The sequence below is a fragment of the Elgaria multicarinata genome, chromosome 2, assembly GCF_023053635.1.
Source record: "Elgaria multicarinata webbii isolate HBS135686 ecotype San Diego chromosome 2, rElgMul1.1.pri, whole genome shotgun sequence".
In the NCBI taxonomy this organism is placed as follows: domain Eukaryota; kingdom Metazoa; phylum Chordata; class Lepidosauria; order Squamata; family Anguidae; genus Elgaria; species Elgaria multicarinata.
In genome coordinates, this window is record NC_086172.1 from 2,869,465 (window position 1) to 2,889,937 (window position 20,473).

General features: G+C 42.2%; 1 protein-coding gene across 1 annotated transcript; it reads left to right on the forward strand.

The window, feature by feature from the left end:
* The first annotated feature begins 1,341 nt into the window (after positions 1-1,341).
* MED4 (mediator complex subunit 4) lies at positions 1,342-20,229 on the forward strand. Its single transcript, XM_063115916.1, has 7 exons — positions 1,342-1,440; positions 6,730-6,796; positions 9,672-9,842; positions 10,584-10,641; positions 14,232-14,318; positions 14,580-14,711; positions 19,312-20,229. The coding sequence occupies exons 1-7, from the start codon at positions 1,358-1,360 to the stop codon at positions 19,482-19,484; spliced, it is 771 nt and encodes a 256-aa protein (XP_062971986.1). The 5' UTR covers positions 1,342-1,357; the 3' UTR covers positions 19,485-20,229.
* The last annotated feature ends 244 nt before the right edge of the window (positions 20,230-20,473 follow it).

The window sequence follows — 20,473 nt, forward strand, 5'->3', positions numbered from 1 at the left end:
ATTTAAAAATAATAATACTGAAAGATAAATATTCTCTCCCTTCCTCACACATACACTTTAAGAGCTATTTCAGATAATTTGTTGATACTCCTGTTACCCATTAGGAGTGGCAAAACAGTTAAAATGAGGAAATTGTGATAAACTGGTGGTGGAGGGGGAGACCCACCCCTGATGTACGTGTGTGTGTGTGTGATACAGGTAGGAAGATGAAGCCCCTGTCTGCTCGTGCCCTTCCTTGCCCAATCTTTGGTGTGCAGGAATTTCTCATTTGGTATTAACTGCAGTCTTGCACGTAATTACCCCAGGTAGCAATTCACTATAAAACTACCCTAAAGTTGCTTGTATGGATGTGATAGTGACATTTAAACCAAAGCTTAACACACATCCTTCGTAGTTGATTTTTATGACTTCAACACCTGTGGCTTCTGGGCTGCGATCCAATTTGGTTAAGGTGTGTATGAATTACCATGATTTTAATTGTGGCAAAATGGCTGTGCGACTTGTTTTGTTGTGCTAGTATAGGGTGACCATATGGAAAGGAGGACAGGGCTCCTGCATCTTTAACAGTTGCATAGAAAAGGGAATTTCAGCAAGTGTCATTTGTATTTATGGAGAACCTGGTGAAATTCCCTCTTCATCACCACAGTTAAAGCTGCAGGACCTATACTAGAGTGACCAGATTTAAAAGAGGGCAGGGCTCCTGCAGCTTTAACTGTGGTGATGAAGAGGGAATTTCACCAGGTGCTGCATGCCTACAAAGGACACCTGCTGAAATTCCCTTTTCTATGCAACTGTTAAAGATGCAGGAGCCCTGTCCTCCTTTCCTTATGGTCTTCCTATGCTAGTTGTTCTGTATGACTGCTTAAGAAGGCGGGGAGGGAAGGTCTCAGGAAATGTATTCATGGGGAAAGTTGGGGCAGGGGGATCCTACGCCAGCGGCGTTTAGAACTCGGAGGTAGGAAAGACACTTGCGCTCAATTTCTCCGGATTATAGAATCATAGAATAGCAGAGTTGGAAGGGGCCCACAAGGCCATCGAGTCCAACCCCCTGCTCAATGCAGGAATCCACCCTACAGCATCCCTGACAGACGGCGTTCTCTTGGAAGCCATGTTTTCATCTCAGCCGGAGGAAACAATGGAGCTGTCATCGGGCGGCGCCCATCGCTCCCTGCCGCCCGCAAACGCGCCGGCCAGCCTTAAGGGTTCTCGCTTGACGCCTCTACCCCCAGGAGGCCGCTAGAGGGCGCTGTTCCACCCACCCCCACCCGGGCCCCCTTCCCAGTCGGAGCCGCCCTCTCGTTGCTCCACTGCTTCCTCCTGATTGGCAGGAAACGGCCGCCTTCGGCCTCCGGGCGTGATGGCGGCGGCGGGAGACGCGGAGCAGCGCAGCACCCGGGACCAGCTTTTCGCTGCGTTGGACGACCTGGAGCTGCTGGCCAGGTAGGCGCCCTCTGGCGCGGCCCTCCGGGGTCTTGGACGTAAAGTCCGCCGCGGGGCCCCCAAAGCCGCCTCGGGGGAGCCTCCCCTCCCGTGGTCACACCTTTTCTATCGGAGGCGCTCGTTTCGAACTCATCACACGTACAAGATCGTTCATGGCGCCGTCCCCTCTGCGTCCTCCCCCGCTTTCCTCCCCGCTCATGAGGCTAGTTTTATCAGCAGGCCCAAGCCAGCCTTTATCGAATGCCCGTGCATTCACATTTAAATAAAAAACATCTGCTCCTTTCGTATTTCATTGGTATGCACGCACGCACGCACGCAGGCACAAAAACGAAGTTAATTCCGCTGAAGAGCTCTGACTGGGCCTAACAAGGGTGGGTGGAAGGGCTCCCCTTGGAAACGAGGACACGGCCTGAAGCCTCACAGGGGAAAAATGGGAAAAGAGAGTGACCATGAACACGACCAGGCTTCGTTGAAACCAACACCAGCCACACATAAACGACAAACGTGCTTGTCCTGACGTATTCCAGTTCCCCAAATTGGGCCCACTTAATTTGTGTTTTAAAAGTCCCCCCCCCTTGAAATACTAGGTATAAATGTGCAACATACATAAATAATACAAATATTTATTAGCAGTCCAAATTAGATGGTGTGTTGGGGAAGGGTTAAGCAATTCCTCCCACTCACATGCATGTGTGCACACACACTGACCTGGTTCACACAATCAAATCAAGCTACCATGACTTGATTGTGTGAACTGGCCCACTAATTTTCTGTTCTAAATTCCCCACTCTCAGTGATACTCTGTAGCAAGGAAATGCAAACCCTAAATGGATAAGACATATACTATATAAGAGGTCTGAGACTGCAATCCTAGGACAAAGGCCCATTGCATTCAGTTAGTCTTTCTTTTGGTAGAAATACATAGAATGTACTCATTTGCTGCAACTGCAGCTTTATTAATCTGTATTTCTAAGGTGGGATACATAATTTTTAAAAAATACATTCACGTGGCAGGCTGCAACATTCTTCCTACTCTGAACTCCACCTCTACTACTATTACATGTTCTTGAACACTTTTGAAAGCCTCTCTGTGTGCTGGATTCATTTACTCTGTCCTCCATGGTTTCAAAAGCCAGGTGGCTGTTCCTCTGTAAAAAAGACATATGTGAAGAACATAATTGACCTAAGTGTTACCAACAGTTGAAAATATACCTCATTAGGTCCAGTATGAATTGCAAAGTACCTTAGCATTCATGTTTATGCCTTTACCTACATGGGGCTGGAGACAGTACTAGAGACAAGACACATTTATTCCCAACTCTAGAGAGAGGAGATTAAGAGCTGAGCCCTAACTAATGACAATTCAAGGAACAGTAATTTCAAATGGCAAAATGAGAGCTAGTGATTTCCCAGGAACAGGACACTGAGACTAGGTTCGGATGATACAATAACCCTTGAGAGGTTAAGTAAGCAACAACATGGGTTATTGTGTCATCTGGTGGGAGTTCCATAACCCATGATGGGTTATGTGGACAAACTAACCCCCTCTAACCCATGGTCTGCAGAGTGGGTTATTTAACCCTCTGGCTGAGTTTGGATGACACGCTAACCAATGGGGGTGGGGGTGGGGGTGGTAATAGGAACTGAATGGGAAACATGGCCATCAAGTCCAAACCCCTCCCCCCCGCTCAATGCAGGAATCCACCTTAAAGCATACCTGACAGATGGTTGTCTAGGTGCCTCTTGAATGCCTCTAGTGTGGGAAAGCCCACAACCTCCCTAGGTAACTGGTTCCATTGTCGTACTGCTCTAACAAGTCAGAAGGTTTTCCCTGATGTGCAGTCGGAATCTGGCTTCCTGTAACTTGAGCCCATTATTCCGTGTCCTGCACTCTGGGAGGATCGAGAAGAGATCATGGCCCTCCTCTGTGTGACAACTTTTAAAGTATTTGAAGAATGCTATCATGTCTCCCCTCAATCTTCTCTTCTCCAGGCTAAACATGCCCAGTTCTTTCAGTCTTTCTTCATTGGGCTTTGTTTCCAGACCCCTGATCATCCTGGTTGCTCTCCTCTGAACATGCTCCAGCTTGTCTGCAACATTCTTGTAGTATGGTGCCCAGAACTGGACGCAATACTCTAGATGAGGCTTAACCAGGGCAGAATAGAGAGGAACCAGTATAGCGATTTGGAAGCTATACTTCTATTAATGCAGCCCAATATAGCATTTGCTGTTTTTGCAGCAGCATCACACTGCTGGCTCATATTCAGCTTGCGATCTACAACAATTCCAAGATCCTCCTAATTTCTAGTATTGCTGAGCCAAGTATCCCCCATCTTCTAACTGTGCATTTACTTTCTATTTCCTAGATGTAGAACTTGGCATTTATCCCTATTAAATTTCATTCTGTTGTTTTCAGCAAGGCACTGCAGCCTATCAAGATCACTTTGAAGTTTGTTTGTTTGTTTCTGTCTTCCAGGGTATTAGCTATCCCACTCAATTTTGTGTCATGTGTAAATTTGATAAGAGTTCCCTGCACCTCCTCGTCCAAATCATTAATAAAAATGTTGAAGAGCATTGGGCCCAGGACTGAGCCCTGCGGTACCCCACTTGTTAACTCCCCCCAGTTTGAGAAGGTTCCATTGATAAGCACTCTTTGAGTCCAATTCTGTAGCCAACTGTGAATCCACCTAATAGTTGTTCCATCTAACCCACTTTTATCTAGTTTGTTGATCAGAATATCATGGGGCATTTTGTCAAAAGCTTTGCTGAAGTCAAGATATATTATGTCCACAGCATTCCCACAGTCCACAAGGGAGGTTACCTTATCAAAAAATGAGATCAAATTAGTCTGACAGGTTTTGTTCCTGAGAAATCCATGTTGGCTTCTATTAATCACTGCATTGTTATCAAGGTGCTTACAGCATGACTTTATAATCTGCTCCAAACATTTTCTCAGGGATGGATGTCAGACTGACTGGTCTGTAGTTCCCAGGTTCCTCCTTTTTGTCTTTTTTGAAGATAGGGACAACGTTAGCCCTCCTCCAGTTGTCCGGCACCTCACCCATCTTCCATGATTTTGTAAAGATAATAGACAGTGGTTGTGAGAGTTCTTCTGCTAGCTCCTTCATTACTCTAGGATGCAGTTCATTGGGCCCTAGAGATTTGAACTTATTCAAAGAAATTAGGTGTCCCTTGACCATTTGTTTATCAATCTCAAACTGCAATCCTGCCCCCTCAACTTCTGCTTCACTTGTTCCCGGGGGGTGGGGGTCATAGACCCACTTTTGGGAGAAGACTGAGTGAAAGTAGGAATTGAGCACTTTGCCTTTTCTTTTTCATCTGTTACGAATTTGCCATCCTCGTTAAGCAGCTGAACCACCGTTTCTTTCCTCTGTCTTTTACTATTCACGTATCTGAAGAAAGCCTTTTTATTGCTTTTAGCATCCCTCGCTAATCTCAGCTCATTCTCAGCTTTAGCCTTCCTGATGCCATTTCGGCACTTCTGTGCCACCTGTCTGTACTCTTCTTTTGTAGCTTGGCCTTCCTTCCACTTTCCATATATATCCTTTTTTGTTTTCATGTCATCTCTAAGCTTTTTTTTGAGCCACATTGGTTTCTTCTGTTATCTTCTATTTTTTTCTTGTTGGAATTGTTTTTTTTATTGTGCCTTTAAGATTTACGTTTTTAAATACTCCCACCCTTCTTGGACTCCTTTTCTCATTAGGCTCACTTGCCTTACTTATCATAGTTCTGAGTTTATTAAAATCAGCTTTCCTAAAATCCAGAGTATGTATATGGCTACACTCAGGTTTTGCTTCCTTTATAATCAAGAATTCAAGTATGACATGGTCACTTTCCCCCAGAGTTCCCGTAACTGCCACTTTATCCACTAAGTCATCCCTGTTGGTCAATATCAAGTCAAGGATTGCCGATCCTCTAGTTCCTTCCTCCACTTTCTGTAGGAGAAAGTTATCACCCACACATGTCAGAAATTTCTTGGAAGGGCCACTTTTTAATCCAGAATTAAAAATTGAAAGAAAATGTTATTTTGAAGGACATGGACGGATAGGATGATTTTTACTTTGAATCAATTAGTGGGTCTGGATGATATATATTTTTTACATTTTCTGATTTACATGCTAAATACAATTTACCCAATACGCCTGAACTGCAACACTTGCTAGAATCTAGGTTTGGTCTGGCTGCATTTACAACTTCAGAGCCCCTATTATTATGGGAAACACTTAGAGTGGCTGAACAATCATATTGACCCATGATCCATGTATAAAATTGTTATCAGTAAATAAATATGATACTCAAGAGTCTAAGACAGGATCGTTGTTTTAGCGTCTGTAGCTGAAGTATCTATGGATCTTAGACTATGCCTTATTTAGCAAAAAATACTGTTTTGGGTTTATTGGACTCCACTATATTGACAACCAATATAGAATTCTGACTCATTTCAAAAATTCCACCAGAAAACCAAAATTACTCAATGTAGCAAGCTTAAATTTCCAATGAATTTTGTTGCAGGCCTTTGATGAAACAAAGCATTGAGATTTTAGAAATATTTGCCATGTATAAGTAGAGGAATCCCATGTATAATATAAACAATCCGAGTTATAAGATTTACCTTAAGTAAATTTACTTAAATTTACCACAAACTTTAAGGATGCCCACCTGTCTATATCTCAAGAGATCTCATTAAACAGTTTATTTAAATGTAGCTTGATCATTTGAAATATATCTCTGGGGTTAAGTATTCCCAAATAGGTAATAAAATCTGGGCACCATCAAAATTGCCAGTTAGCTAATATGCTAGGATATATGCTATCTCCAGTCAGCATCAGTTTATCCTGAGCTTCCTCCAGCCTCCTTTCCTTCCTATCCAAAGTGCCCTTACTGGATGGGCTGAAAAGCCCATCTAGTGAAAATAAAGGAGATCTGGGGGCGCAGAGGCAAAGTTCGCTCTGCCACTCCTCCCACCCTGCCAGCTTCAGCATAGCAGGGCACAGGAATCTCAAGAACCTCTGGGTTTGGGGCTTTTGAGTAGTCTTTCCCTATTGATATTGACGTTGCTATTTCTCTTGCATTTCAAACCTAGCTGTGGCTTCCCTCATTGGGTAAGAACAACGGAAGGCATAGTGGGATTTCTTACTGGTATGAAAGAGTTCTGTGGGTCTAAAGAGTTGTGATATCCTAAGATCTGTTTTTTATTAATGGAGATGTAACTCCATTGTCAAAAATTATAACTCTTTTTTTCACCTTGTAATATTACTTTTGCTTCAGGGAACTGATTGAAGTGTTGGCAATTTCACGAAACCAGAAACTTGCACAACCTGGGGAAGAGAGTCAGGTAAAGAAACAGTTTAAAAAATGTATACAGAATATCAAATGTGTTCCATCTTTTCTTCCTTACCTAGTATGTTGACCAGCTTAGCAGAGAAAGAAAACAAGTTTGGCCCTCTCTACCATCACAAGAAGCTTTTTTACTTGAAGTAGCATTACACTTCTGTTTTTTTCAGGCCCTGTGTTCCTAAAGTATATTTCAAGTTACCAAATTGCTGAATATTTGTTGGGAAGGAAAACTCAATCAAACATATTCCTGCTAGCCCTGAAAGAGATCAGCATTATTTATAGCGTTGATAATCTATTGGAGCAGGATGGGGATTCTGTCCAGAACAGATAAGCCTTTTCAGTGGTGGCTTTCTCATCTTTGGAATGCTCCCTGGAAGGCCTGTGGTGCTCCCTCATTAGATGCTATCTCTTAGGTATTAAGCAAAAATATTTGTTTACCCAATAACTTAAGAGTTATTGGCCCTGTGCAGACAACACATTAATCCATGGTGGTTAAGCATTTTGAGCTAAAGATTATGGCTTAGTGTGTTGTGTGAAGAATGAATCATAGAATTGTGGAGTTGGAAGGGTCCACAAGGATCACCTAGTCCAACCCTCTGTAGTGTGCAGGAAAACCAGTTAAACCATCCAAGAGAGGTGGTTGTCCGGCTTCTTCTTAAAAACCTCCAGAAATGGAGAACCCACAACTTCTGTAGGTAGACTGTTCTACTGTTGTACAGATCTTGCCGTCAGGAATTTTTTCCTTATATTTAATCAAATTCAAGCTAGCTGTAACTTTTACCCATTATTTTGGGTCCTAATTTCTGTGGCAATGGAAAATAGTTCTTGACAGTCTTCCCTGTGGCATCCTTTTATGTACCTGAACACTGCTATCATGTCTCCCCCTCAGTCTTCTTTTCTCCAAATTGAACATCCCAAGTTCCTTCAGCCTTTCCTCATATGGTATATCCTCAAGTCTCTGCATCATCTGTATCATCCTTGTTGCCCTCTTCTGAACCTGTTCTAACCTGTCAGTGTCCTGGAAATGTGGTGCCCAGAATTGTACAAAATACTCCAGGTGTGGTCTCACTAGTGCCGAGTAGAGAGGAATAAGGACTTCACATGTCTTTGATACAATGCTTCTTTTAAAGCAAGCCCAGCCCTTCTAGTGGCTATTTCGCACTGCTTCCTCATATTCAGATTGCTGTTGAGTTCTGTGATGTAGTGCTTTCATCTTGTATGTGTACTTTGCATCCCCCCCGAAATATAATATAATGCCTGTTAAAGGACATCTTGTTCCTCCCAGTCTAGTCTTCCAATCTGTCCAAACCAGATTACAGTCTCATTCTGTTACCATGGGTGTTGGCAAGACCTCCCAGTTTTGTGTCATCTGCAAATTTGGTAAGAAGCCCATCAATCCTGTCATCTAGGTAATTAATAAAGATGTTGAATAATACTGGCTCCAAGACAACCCTGTGGCACCTGTGTCGACGGCTGGACATCAGGAAAAACTTCCTGACAGTTAGAGCAGTACAGCAATGGAACGAATTGCCTAAGGAGTTTGTGGGCTCTCCCACCCTAGAGGCATTCAAGAGGCATCTTTCAGGTATGCTTTGAGGTGGATTCCTGCATTCAGCAGGGGTTGGACTTGATGGCCTTCCAACTCTACTATTCTATGATTCTATGCTCTCCAACTCAATGTAGAGCCATTAATGGGGGCTCTCTGAATGTGGTTAGCAAGCCACTTGTGGATCCACCTTACTGAGGTGCCATCCAAGCCAAACTTTAGCAGCTTGCCAATGGAAATGTCACGTGGAACTTCGTCAAAAGCTTTGCTGAAACCCGGGTAAATTATGTCCACAGCATTCCCCTTGTCCACTAGAGTAGGTACCCTGTCAAAGAAGGAGACAAGATTTGTCTCACATGTCCCATTTTTGACAAAGCCATGCTGATTCTTAGTTATCACTGCATTGTTAATTGGTGTGGCTGTTATTTCTATGATTGAACCAGTTGCCAGTCTGGGAAACAAAAACAATTAATTCAAATCAGTGTAGACTACCCATTCCTCCATGCCTAACTGAGCAATACTGACAAAAAACAGCAGCTGTCACAGTTCTGATGTTAGGTGTGCCTCAGTTTAATCACAGCAATCCTTCACTGAGCCAGACGGACCTACGACACGACATCATGCAGTCAGGAACAGTGCTGCCAATACCACCATTCACACTCATTTGGTAAGGGCAGGACTGAGCATCAGTGCTCCTCTCCTCAGATTACTGATGCTTTAACAGCACTGCTGCTAGAGGAAGTACTGTTGCACTACTCCTTACCTCTTCCAAATTGTATCCCATTCCTCCTTCAATTAGTATCAGGCTGTAGCAAAGGGAGGAAAGGAAGCAATGCGGGGCTGACGCTCTACTGGAAAAGGCCCTTCTTTCATCAGCTGTGACATGACAGTGGTGATTCTGTCAAGCTACAGCAGAAGAAGGAAGAGAGGCAAAACAGCTATTCCGTCAGCTCAACTGAGGGACCAGCAATTTCTGGCTCCTCTCCTTGGGCTCTTTTCCATTTCAGTTTGTCATTACAAAAACTTTGTAACTTAAGAACTAATGCCTGAGTTAGAACTGAGTGAAGCATATAGCCTTTTTAAAAAAAATGTGCAAGAAAAGTTCTCCATAGAGTAGCTGTGGTCAAAGTAAAGACAAATAGTATTAAAACAAATTACCTCCAGAGGCTAGATTTGGCCAGCATTTTATGTATGTGTGTGTTGGGCAGGGGGAAGGGTAAGAATAAAGAAAAAATATTTCAAGAAACAGCCCCAAAACTGACAGTGTTAGTTTTTCATCCACCATTGCATTTCCCTTTAACAATAAAAAATCACATTTGTTGAACAGATCTTGGAATTGTTGATTCAGAGAGATAAAGAGTTCCAGGGATTAATGAAAGTGGCCCTTGATCAAGGAAAAATCCACCATGAAATGCAGCTGTTGGGAGCAATGGTGGAGAAGAGAGACAGTGACATTCAGCAGCTTCAAAAACAGCTGAAAGAAGCAGAGCATATTTTGGTGAGTGGGTAAAATACTGACATCTGCGAAGGCAGACATATTCTCAGTTCTGCAAAATGCATGGACATTTTTAGTCTCCTGAATACATCTCTTGACGTACATATGTCAAACACAATTGTACATGCCACAAATCATCCTAGTAAATGTTCACCTTCCGTGGCCCTGGTTACTCTATCATCCTAAGCTTCCTTTGTTTTTCTTGAGAAATCTTTAGTTCCTGTTCCTGTTCCTCGGATTCTCTCATTTTAGTTTTCACTTTCATCACTTCTGTTCCCTTTTGAATGTGAGACCTCCAGTTCTACCCTGCTATTGCTCTCCTTTGTTGCGTGTCTCCTCTTTGCTAGAGTTGACTTCTGTATTCATGCCTCCTCCCTATATGTTTCCTTTCCCCTGCAGTCCAGCTCTTGGCTGAATAATTCCTGATACCACAGAAGTGCTATCCAGTAACCGTGGTTACTGTGGACAAGGATTTCAGTATGTAGCTATAGGAGTCATATTGTCTTAAGGTTTTCCCTGCAACTACAAAGGCTAGAAATATACCTTGATAACAAATAAAAGGTACATTATTGAAAATTCTGTCAAATATGATGGTCATCACACAAAACACTTAGTTCAGCTACAGTGACTTGGGAATTTCCTTCTACTAAACTCCTGTGGGTTGCAAAGCGGTCTTCAGAGAGCCCACCTTATTGAGTCTCTGCTTACAAATCAGTTCACTAATAAATATCATTTTATACTTAGGCCACAGCAGTTTATCAAGCAAAAGAAAAACTAAAATCAATAGAAAAGGCAAGAAAGGGTGAGTATTACATTTTCATTATATTTTAGGGAGTTTTAAGGCCAGTTTCACAACTGTATACCTCCTGTGTGACAGCTTTCCTGCATAAAACATTTACTACAAATAAATTAGGTAATATGAAAACTATTATTTTAATGCCCACCATTGAGAGATAGTCTTATTGTCAGATAAATGTGGCTTCGGTTGACTGTCATTTACTTACTTAATTATTTATTATTTATTTATTACATATTTATACTACCCAACAGCCTAGGATCTCTGGGCAGTTTACAACTAAAACTGTGATGTGACAATCCAATTTAAAACTTTAAAATCCCATAAAACCAGAATAAGATACAGTCCAGGGAAGGCTTGTTTTTAGAGTTGAGTTTGGATTTTAGGATTTGTGATAGATGAGTTTTATATTGAATTCTTAGTTGAGTTTTTACTGTGGAGTGCTTGATTTTCTGTTTTGTTGGAATCCTAAGTATTTGTATGTTTCATTTTCTTCCATGTTAACTAGTATTTTGTTGTTGTTGTTGTTGTTATAGTTATATCCTGCCTTTTGTCCAATGCTGGGCCTCAAGGCAGCATTACAAAATTTAAAACATACATTTAGAACTTATAAATAGAGATATACAAAAGCTAAAATTATATTAAACATATTCCAATATTAAAACATTTAAAATGACAATTTTAGAAGTCCTTGGCACAGACCGGAGGTCCAGGTAGATTTGGGTTGAGAGTCTGTGACTGGCCCAAAGTCACCCAGTGGTTTCCATGGCCGAGTGGGTACTAGAACCTGGATCTCCCAACTCCAGTCCAACACCTTAGCCACTACACTACACTTGCTGTTTTTAATTTTAAATTGCTGCTAATAGGAAAGAAAAATCTCTGACTTTTTCAGGAAGTCTTAATGTGAGAACTTGAAGAGGATAATACATTTTAGAATACATATACAGTTCCATTTCTTCCAAATATCAGAATCTCTACTCTTTTGAGAATATCTAAATGTAACTTGCTGTTTTCTTGCACGTATGTCCCATTGTCCCACTGAACGTAGTGGAACCTATTCTCAAGCAACATTAATAGGATTGCAGCCTTGATATGTGTGTATATCTATCTATATTCCTTATCTATAATGTATACTATATACTCAGCAGATATAACTCACAGCGCATTATTATATATATTAAAATCCTTCTCCATTTTAAACCCCTTTCTCCACATAGTTTGGAGGAAGGTGGGCTTTATCCCTTGCCTCAGGCGTATCAAGTGGTGGTGCTTGGCTTGAGCAGGGAGTAGCCTCGGCCGGGTCTGGTGTTCAGAGCCTGTGTCGCCCCATAATAAGTGGTGGCAGACGTGAGGTCTGGTGTTCATGCGCTCTATGTGGGGCTGCCCTTGAAGCTGCTCTGGAAGCTGGAGCTAGTGCAGAATGCTGCAGCTCGGCTGTTGTCTGGAGCTGCCCCTTTCCAGCATGTAACTCCTCTGCTGAGGGAACTGCATGGGCTGCCTATTCGCTACCGGGCCAGGTTTAAGGTTCTTGTACTTGTGTACAAAGCCCTAAACAACTTGGGACCAGGATACCTAAGAGAGCACCTTCTCCCTTACCAACCTGCCCGGTCACTGAGGTCATCCGAGGGCCTGCTCCTGGTGGTTCCACCTAGATCCATCCTCCGATTGGAATCCACCAGGGGAAGAGCCTTCAGCGTGGTGGCGCCCTTCCTGTGGAATTCCCTGCCCCTGGAGGTCAGACAGGCTCCAACCTTGTACTCCTTTCGGCGCCTCCTGAAAACATCTTTATTCCAAGAAGCCTTTCCTTAATATGCAGCCTTGAATCTCTGTGTTGTTGTTGTTTTGCTTCTTTTTAAATTTTGTTTTAACTGTTTTATTCTGTTTTTATTTTCATTTTACCTTGTACACCGCTCCGAAATTTTTTCAATGAGGAGCGGTATATAAATATTATAAATAAATAAATAAATAAATACTATTCCAGGAAATGGTGCTCAAAGTGGCTAACAGTAAAAGCCAACACTTAAAATAAAAATGTAATTAAGACAAGAATAGAACAAGTACTTTAAAAACACAATAAAAACACTAAAAGCATAAAACAGCACCCAGCGCAAAAGACAAGCATACATGCCAAAGGCCTGCTTGAATAAAAATGTATTTGTCTACTGGCAGAAGGACAGCAGAGAGCGAGTCAACCTGGCCTTCCTCAGCAAGGAGTTCCAAAGCCTGGAAGCAGGCATAAAGAAGCCCCCCTCTCATGTCCCCACGGAAAAGTGCCTCTGATAGCAGTGGCACTGAGAGTAGGGGCTCTTCCAGTCATCAAGATCCAGGCAGGCTCATAGGTGAGAAGGAGATTTTTCAGGTAGTCTGCTCCCAAGCCGTATAGATTTATAGATCATAACCAGCACTTTAAATTGTGCTCAGAAGCTAGTGAAGCTGGTCACGTGCTCCCTGTAACTGGCTCCAATCAACAGTCTGGCCATAGCATTCTGGACCAATTGACGTTCCCAAACAGTTTTCAAACCCTGTTTGCAGATTCATGTAGCATGTTACATTAGTCCAAACGGGATGTCACTAAGGCATGTGTGACTGTAGCCAGATGAGACATCTCTGGTTGGTGCACTAGCCTCAGCTGTGGAAATGCACTCTTAGCCACCACCAAAACCCGGAGATCCAAGTTCATGATCAGGTTCTAAAGTATGCCCAAACTGTGAGCCTGAATCTTCAAGGGGAGTATAACCCTATCCAGCACAGGTGGAGCCCCAGTTCCTTGATCTGCCTTTTGACTAACCTGGAGCACATCTTTGCCTTGTCTGAATTAAGCTATGGTTTCTTAGCCCTCTTTACTGACATCAAACACTAATATAGAACAAGAACAGCTTCCTTGGATTTAGATGGGAAGGAGAGATAGAGTTGGATGTCATCCGCATACTGGTTGCACTGAACCCCCAAACTCCAGAAAAACTTTTCCACTATTGTATGTTAAATAGCACAGGAGCTATGATGGAATCCAGAGGGACACCCCAGACCAACCCATGATATTGAACAGGAACCCCTCTAGCACTACCTTATTAAAGGCCCAGAGCTACCATTTATCAGTGCTCCTTAGTCTCATTGTAGGAAGATGCTTCAGAAGGATACCATGGTTGATGGTATCAAAGGCCATGGAGAGGTCCAGCAAAAACTTGAGGTGCAGTAGGGATTGTAGGGTGGGTATAAAGTAACTCACGGTACCGCATGCCCTGGTTTCACAGAATACATGGGGGAGAAGAGCCACGGCAGTTTCTTTTCCCCCTGCAATGGTCCAAGCACTGGGTTAGTGTGTTGTGTGTCCTGACAATTAGTGGCTTAAGTGATGTGCAAAGAATAAGCTTATGAGAACAATGGTCTGCACTGTAAGAAAGTTTAAAAAATCAATGCACATTTATGAAAAAATAAGTCGGGATTGGTAGTTCAGGAAACTTGAGCAAATTCCTGCAGTGATATCTTAATAATATCAGTGCTTTTACGTTTCTTTCCTGAAAAAACTACCTAAGGTAGGGAATCTTGTATTGCAAAGTTGAAATTCCCTGATTTGTTTTTCCTTCCATTTCTCACAGGGGGCATTTCGTCTGAAGAAATAATTAAATATGCTCATAGAATTAGTGCCAGCAATGCTGTTTGTGCTCCTCTGACATGGGTGCCAGGTAAATAAGAAGTTTCACAACTATATATTTTTGTCACGTTTTCATTGATAGTTGGGTATATAAATGTTTCCTCACTTGTAGTTGCAAGTACATATTTTATGTATACTATTTTTTGTTAAATTATGCCAGAGATAATAGTGGAATTATTTGTGCTAATATTTAGCTGTTAAAGCTGTTAAAAGCAAAGATCATTGACAGAGATTGTATACCATACAAAAAGTTATTCATTCAGAATTGCAAACAAAGCCATTTATTTTGAAGGGGATCCACGAAGGCCCTACCCAACTGACTTGGAGATGAGAAGCGGTCTGCTGGGTCAGATGAACAACCCATCAGCAAATGGAGTCAATGGACACTTACCAGGGGATGCCCTTGCAGCAGGCAGATTACCAGGTAACAGAAATTTAAGAGAAATGAAACCTCCTCATTGAGTAGATGAATGATCCAAAAGCTTGCTAGCAAATGTTTGAGAAGTAGTTTCAAATAGTGCACACTATTTTAGAGCAAGAAAAAATGTATGTGCCTTATTTAGCCAAATAAGCCTGGTTACTGCTAAACCGCAGTTTGAAACTATAATTAGAAGAAGGTTTCCAAACTAGTTTAAGCTAACTGTGGTTAGAAAAGGTGTATTATGTCTGTACTGTGCTGTTGTGGACTTTAATAATAGTTATGAGCTATTGGATGAAAGAAGAAAACCTCATTTGGATTAAAATACCTGTAGCACAACTTAGCCAAAGTAAATCACTTCTTCCTATTTCTTTTAATCCTCTTACAGCATTTACTTTGACATTCTGGACCCTTTTAAAGTTCTAGCTAAAAATAAAGATATGATTTGATTTCAAAATGGATTCCTGCATTGAGCAGGGGGTTGGACTCGATGGCCTTATAGGCCCCTTCCAACTCTACTATTCTATGATTCTATGACTCTATACCAGACGGTACTATACCACAGAACTGGAAAATGGCCAATGTAACACCAATTTTTAAAAAGGGATCCAGGGGGAGATCCCGGAAGTTACAAGCCAGTTCGCTTAATGTCTGTTCTGGGTAAATTGGTGAAAGCATTATTAAAGATAAAAATAGTAAGCATATAGAAAGGCAAGCCCTGCAGAAGAGGAATCAACATGGCTTCTGTAAGTCCTGTCACTTAATCTTTAGAGTTCTTTGAGGGTTTGAATAAACATATAGACAGGGGTGATCTGGTAGACATCATTTACTTGGACTTCCAAAAGACTTTTCATAAAGTCCCTCACCAAAGACTCCAGAGCAAACTTGGCAGTCATGGAGAGGTCTTTTTATGGTTGAGTAACTGGTTAAAGAACAAAAAGCAGAGAATAGAAATAAACAGTATATTCCCCCAATGAAGGGGAGAAAATAGAGGGGTCCCACAGGGATTTGAATTAGGACCAATTCTTTTCAACCAATTCATAAATCATCTGGAATCAGGAGTGAGCAGTGAAGGGCCCTAGTTTGCCAATGACACCAAGCTATTAAGGGTAGTTAAAACAAAAAAGGATTGTGAAGAGCTCCAAAAGGATCTCTCCAAACTGGGAGAATGGGCATCCAAATTGAAGATGCAGTTCAATGTAAGCAAGTGTAAAGTGATGCATGTTGGCAAAAAGTCCCGTGTTCAAGTATAACTTGATGGGATCTTAACTAGCAGTAGCCAACCAAGAACGAGATCTTGGGGTTGTGATGGACAAATCAATGGAAGTGTCAGCCCAGTGTGTGGTTGCTGTTAAAAAAGCAAACTCCATGTTAGGCATTATTAGGAAAAGAATTGAGAATAAAACTACCAGTGTCCTACTGCCTTTATACAAATCTTTGGTGTGACCACACTTAGAATACTGTGCACAGTTCTGGTCACCACACCTAAAAAAAGATATTGCAGAGCTGGAAAAAGTGCAGAGGAGGGCGACTAAAATGTTCAAGGGGCTGGAACAACTCTCTAACGATGGAAGGTTTCAGCACATGGGATTGCTTAGCTTGGAAAAAAGGTGAGTAAGGGGAGACAAGATAGAGGTGTACAAAGATACTCATGGTGTGGAGAATGTGGATAGGGAGACATTTTGGGGAAGGCTGTGTGCTACCTCCATGATCAGAGGCAAAGTCCCTATGTGCTCCAGTTGTTAGGGAACATAGGTGTGAGGGTTTCATTCTGTATTTTATTAATTTACTTGTAGCCCATAAATAAATATTTTTGGTGAAGAGTGGCATATAATTCCTCCCCTGCCCCACAAGGCAGTGTGTATTGCCCGATATGGAGAAGACAGAACTGTAGAAGTGCTCTCCACATCAGTTCCTATGGCAAAACTCACAATATAGGAAAAGGTTGCTCTCATAGCTACTTCTGAGTCAGACACAGGTATGCCTAGGTTTCCCTGGTTTCTCACTTCTCCCTGCCAAACTTACATGAACAGACACACTTCTATATATAAAATGCTTTGAGTTCATCTTGAGTCGGGTTAGTGAGAGAGGCATTTTAAAAACAAATCATTTTATGGATTTTCAAACCATATGTTGTGATATTTAAACCTCAGGGAATGCTCCTATGAATGTAGGCCCAGCTCAAACCATTTTGCTGCCTGAGGCACTGCAGCAAATGGTGCTTTCCCTACCCCCTGCCAAGGTAAGGTGCTCAGTACCTAAGGCCAGCCTGAAAAAGGCGGTAGTGAGATCACCCTGAAAATCTTAATGACTATAGGGTGGTGGCAAATGTTCCATTCCTAGGAAAGGTCCTTGAGTGGTTGGTTGGGAGCCAGCTCCAGACTCTCTTGGATGAAACGGATTAGCTGGATCCATTTCAGTTGAGTTTCAGGCCTGGTTTTTGGCACAGAAACAGCATTGGTTGCCCTGTATGAAGACCTATGTTGGGAGAAAGACAGTGGGGTACTGTGACTCTGTTGATTCTCCTTGATCTCTCTGCGGATTTCAATACTATTGACCATGATATCCTTCTGGGATGATTGTCTAAGTTGGGAGTGGGAGGCGCTGCATTGCATTGCATTGCTGTGGTTCCGCTCCTACTTGGCAGGTCGGCTCCAGAAGGTGGTTCTTGGGGAACATTGCTCCACCCCGTGCTCAGCCCCGTGGATTCTCCAGTATAAGGTTCTGCAGGGGTCAGATTTGTCCCCCATGTTGTTCAACATCTACATGAAACCATTGAGTGTGGTCATCCGGAGTTTTGGGGTGGGTTGTCGTCAGTACACTGATGACATGCAGCTCCATTTCTCCTTTTCATCTTCATCAGGTGAGGCTGTGGATGTGCTGAACCGGTGCATGGTCGTGACAATGGACTGGATGAGGTCTAATAAACTGAAACTCAATCCGGACAAGACTGAGATGCTGTTAGTGGGTAGTTACACTCCCCCTGAAAGAGCATATTCATAGCTTGGACGTTCTCCTAGAACCATCTCTGTCACTTGAGGCTCAGGTGGCACAGAGTGCCTTCTACTAACCTGGTTTGGTGGCCCAGCTTCACCCCTATCTGGACAGGGATAGCCTGGCTTCTGTTGTGTATGCTCTGGTAACCTCCAAGTCAGTTTGCTGCAATGTACGCTACTTGGGGCTACCTTTGAAGATGGTTCAGAAGCTGCAGTTTGTGCAAAATGCAGCAGCCAGATTGAAAACGGGATCAGGAGATTTGAGCATATAAGATCGACTCTGGCCTGCTTGCATTGGCTGCCTGCATGTTTCTGAGCCCAATTCAAGGTGTTGATTATAGAGTCTTACGCAGCTTGGGATCACAACACCTTTCCCGACATGAACCTACCCATACACTACAATCCACATCTAAGGTTCTCCTCCGGGTGCCTATTCTAAGGGAGGCTCAGAAGTCAGTAACAATGGAGAGGGCCTTGCCTGTGTTACTTCTCCCCCTCCCAATTATGGAATGATAACCCCGGCGAGGCTCGCCTGGTGCCAACATTGCTGTCTTTTTGGCACCAGGTCAAGACATTTAGCAGCATGTGATGAGTTTTAATCAATCCCAGAACTGTTTTTAGGTTTGGCTGACAGCTCAAAATGTTATTTTAGATGTTTGTTGTCTTTGTGCATACTGTCAATTTTTATGGTTTTAAATTTTGTGTATTGTTTTTAATGGTTTAATCTTTTGTAAACCATCCAGTAATAATAATTGTGGGTTTCCAGTCAACAGCTAATGGGCCACTCTGTGAACAGAATGCTGGGACCTCCACTTCTCCATCATAGCCCATGTGAGCAGGGTAGTCCCAGCAGAGAGACTGATTGCTGCTCTGGCTTGGGCAAATAAATCATTTTGAGGCAGCAGCGCAGGTGGTAGATTTTTGATGACATGTGGCCTAAGTGGCTATGATTGAAGTATGCACTCTGCACCCTGTGTTATGTTTATATACACCATTTGCTGTGGAACATGGGTGGGAGAGTACTGTTGCACCATGTCCTGCTTTTGGGTCCCTTGTTGACAACTGGTCGGCCACTGTGAACAGAATGCTGGACTAGATGGACACTTGGTCTGATCCAGCAGGGCTCTCCTTATGTTCTTGATCCTGTTCAGACAACCTGCTAATCCACCATGGTTAAGCATTTTGAGCTAAACATTATGGCTTCGCATGTCATTTGAGCCATTCCTAACCATTCCATACCTACATAGCCACAGTTTAAACACACTCACTCACCATTTGCTGCAAAAGGGATACAGCCTAACCACGGCTTAGCATGTTGTCTGAAAAGGCCCCTTAAATTCTTAATTCCATTATCCTAGAAGAGTTTAATAGGAAAATCAAGTACATTCTCCCCCTCTGAAACCAGTGGGACTTAAAACCTACTTAGCTTTGTCTGGGTTATGCTTTAAATTGTTTGTCTTGGGTTGAAATGTTATACAGTTTTATAACAAATGTTTTGTTAGACCTTAAGCCCTGTTCTATGAAATTTACTTCCAAATTATTAAAATACATCATTATGAAAACCACTAGGTTATTGTGTGATTGTGTATCACTTTGTTTTTTTTTTTCAGATGTACTTGCACCTCAGTATCCCTGGCAATCAAGTGACATGTCAATAAGCATGCTACCGCCTAACCACAGCAATGACTTTATCCTGGAACCTCCTGGACATAATAAAGAGAACGAAGATGATGTAGAGGTTATGTCAACAGATTCCTCTACTAGCAGTAGTGACTCAGATTAGGGACTCGTTAGAATGTGTTAACTTTTGTGCTAGTGAAAGCAAACTGTACACTGTACAACACTCAGTACTTGTTCCACAATCCAGATGGAGGGTGCAGTTCACAGCAGAAAACTGTACAGAATTAGTGCTCATCCAAAATGGCTGATAACAATACTGGAGATAACTAGGCACACATCTAGTGGCTATGTCACAATCTGTTGAAATTATGACACATGTTCTTGAAAAATAAATTCCCATGATACTAGTTCTCGAAAAATAAATTGGATGAGTATGAGTAGTAATAACCATCATAGATTGGATCTAGAGTAACCCTTCTGTTCATGAAATATTCCTTCTGTTCATGGAAAGGGCTGCGATTCCACAGAGACTTCTGGAAGGGAAATGGGCAATAATAAATTTCCACACCATTCTGGAAGGTCCTTCAACACCCCAGAGCAAATCTTCAGGCAGTGCAGAGGGAATGGGGAATTGAGCAAATTGACTTTCCTCATTTCATGAACAGAAGGTTTCAATGAGCAGAACTCTGCTCACAAGATCTCTGGATTCAATCCAATATCTATAACTTTTCGATGACTTCTTAATACAAAAGAAAAAGGTTTTAAATGCTAAAGGTTTTTTTTGCTAGGATTCACCTCATGACCAAATTTGTGTATGTTTTCTATAGAATATGATATGCTTTGAACTAATTTTGTAATATATTGTGAATAGCTATCTTACAAATAAAATATTACCACCATTCAGCTTTTTTCTGAAAATGCAATCTGAAGATACTGTTGTATCAAACAATTGTGTGTGCAGAATGAAGCATAAATTAAGACCTGAGTTGGAAAGAACTTGTTGCTACCTTTTGTTTAGGAATGGATACTGTACTGCCCAGTCACACCTATACTAAATCACTGGATTTCTGCATTGTTTCCCCTGAGGTAACGAGTGGGGTACCACAGGGCTTACTCCTGGGCCCAGTGCTCTTCAACATTTTTATTAATGAT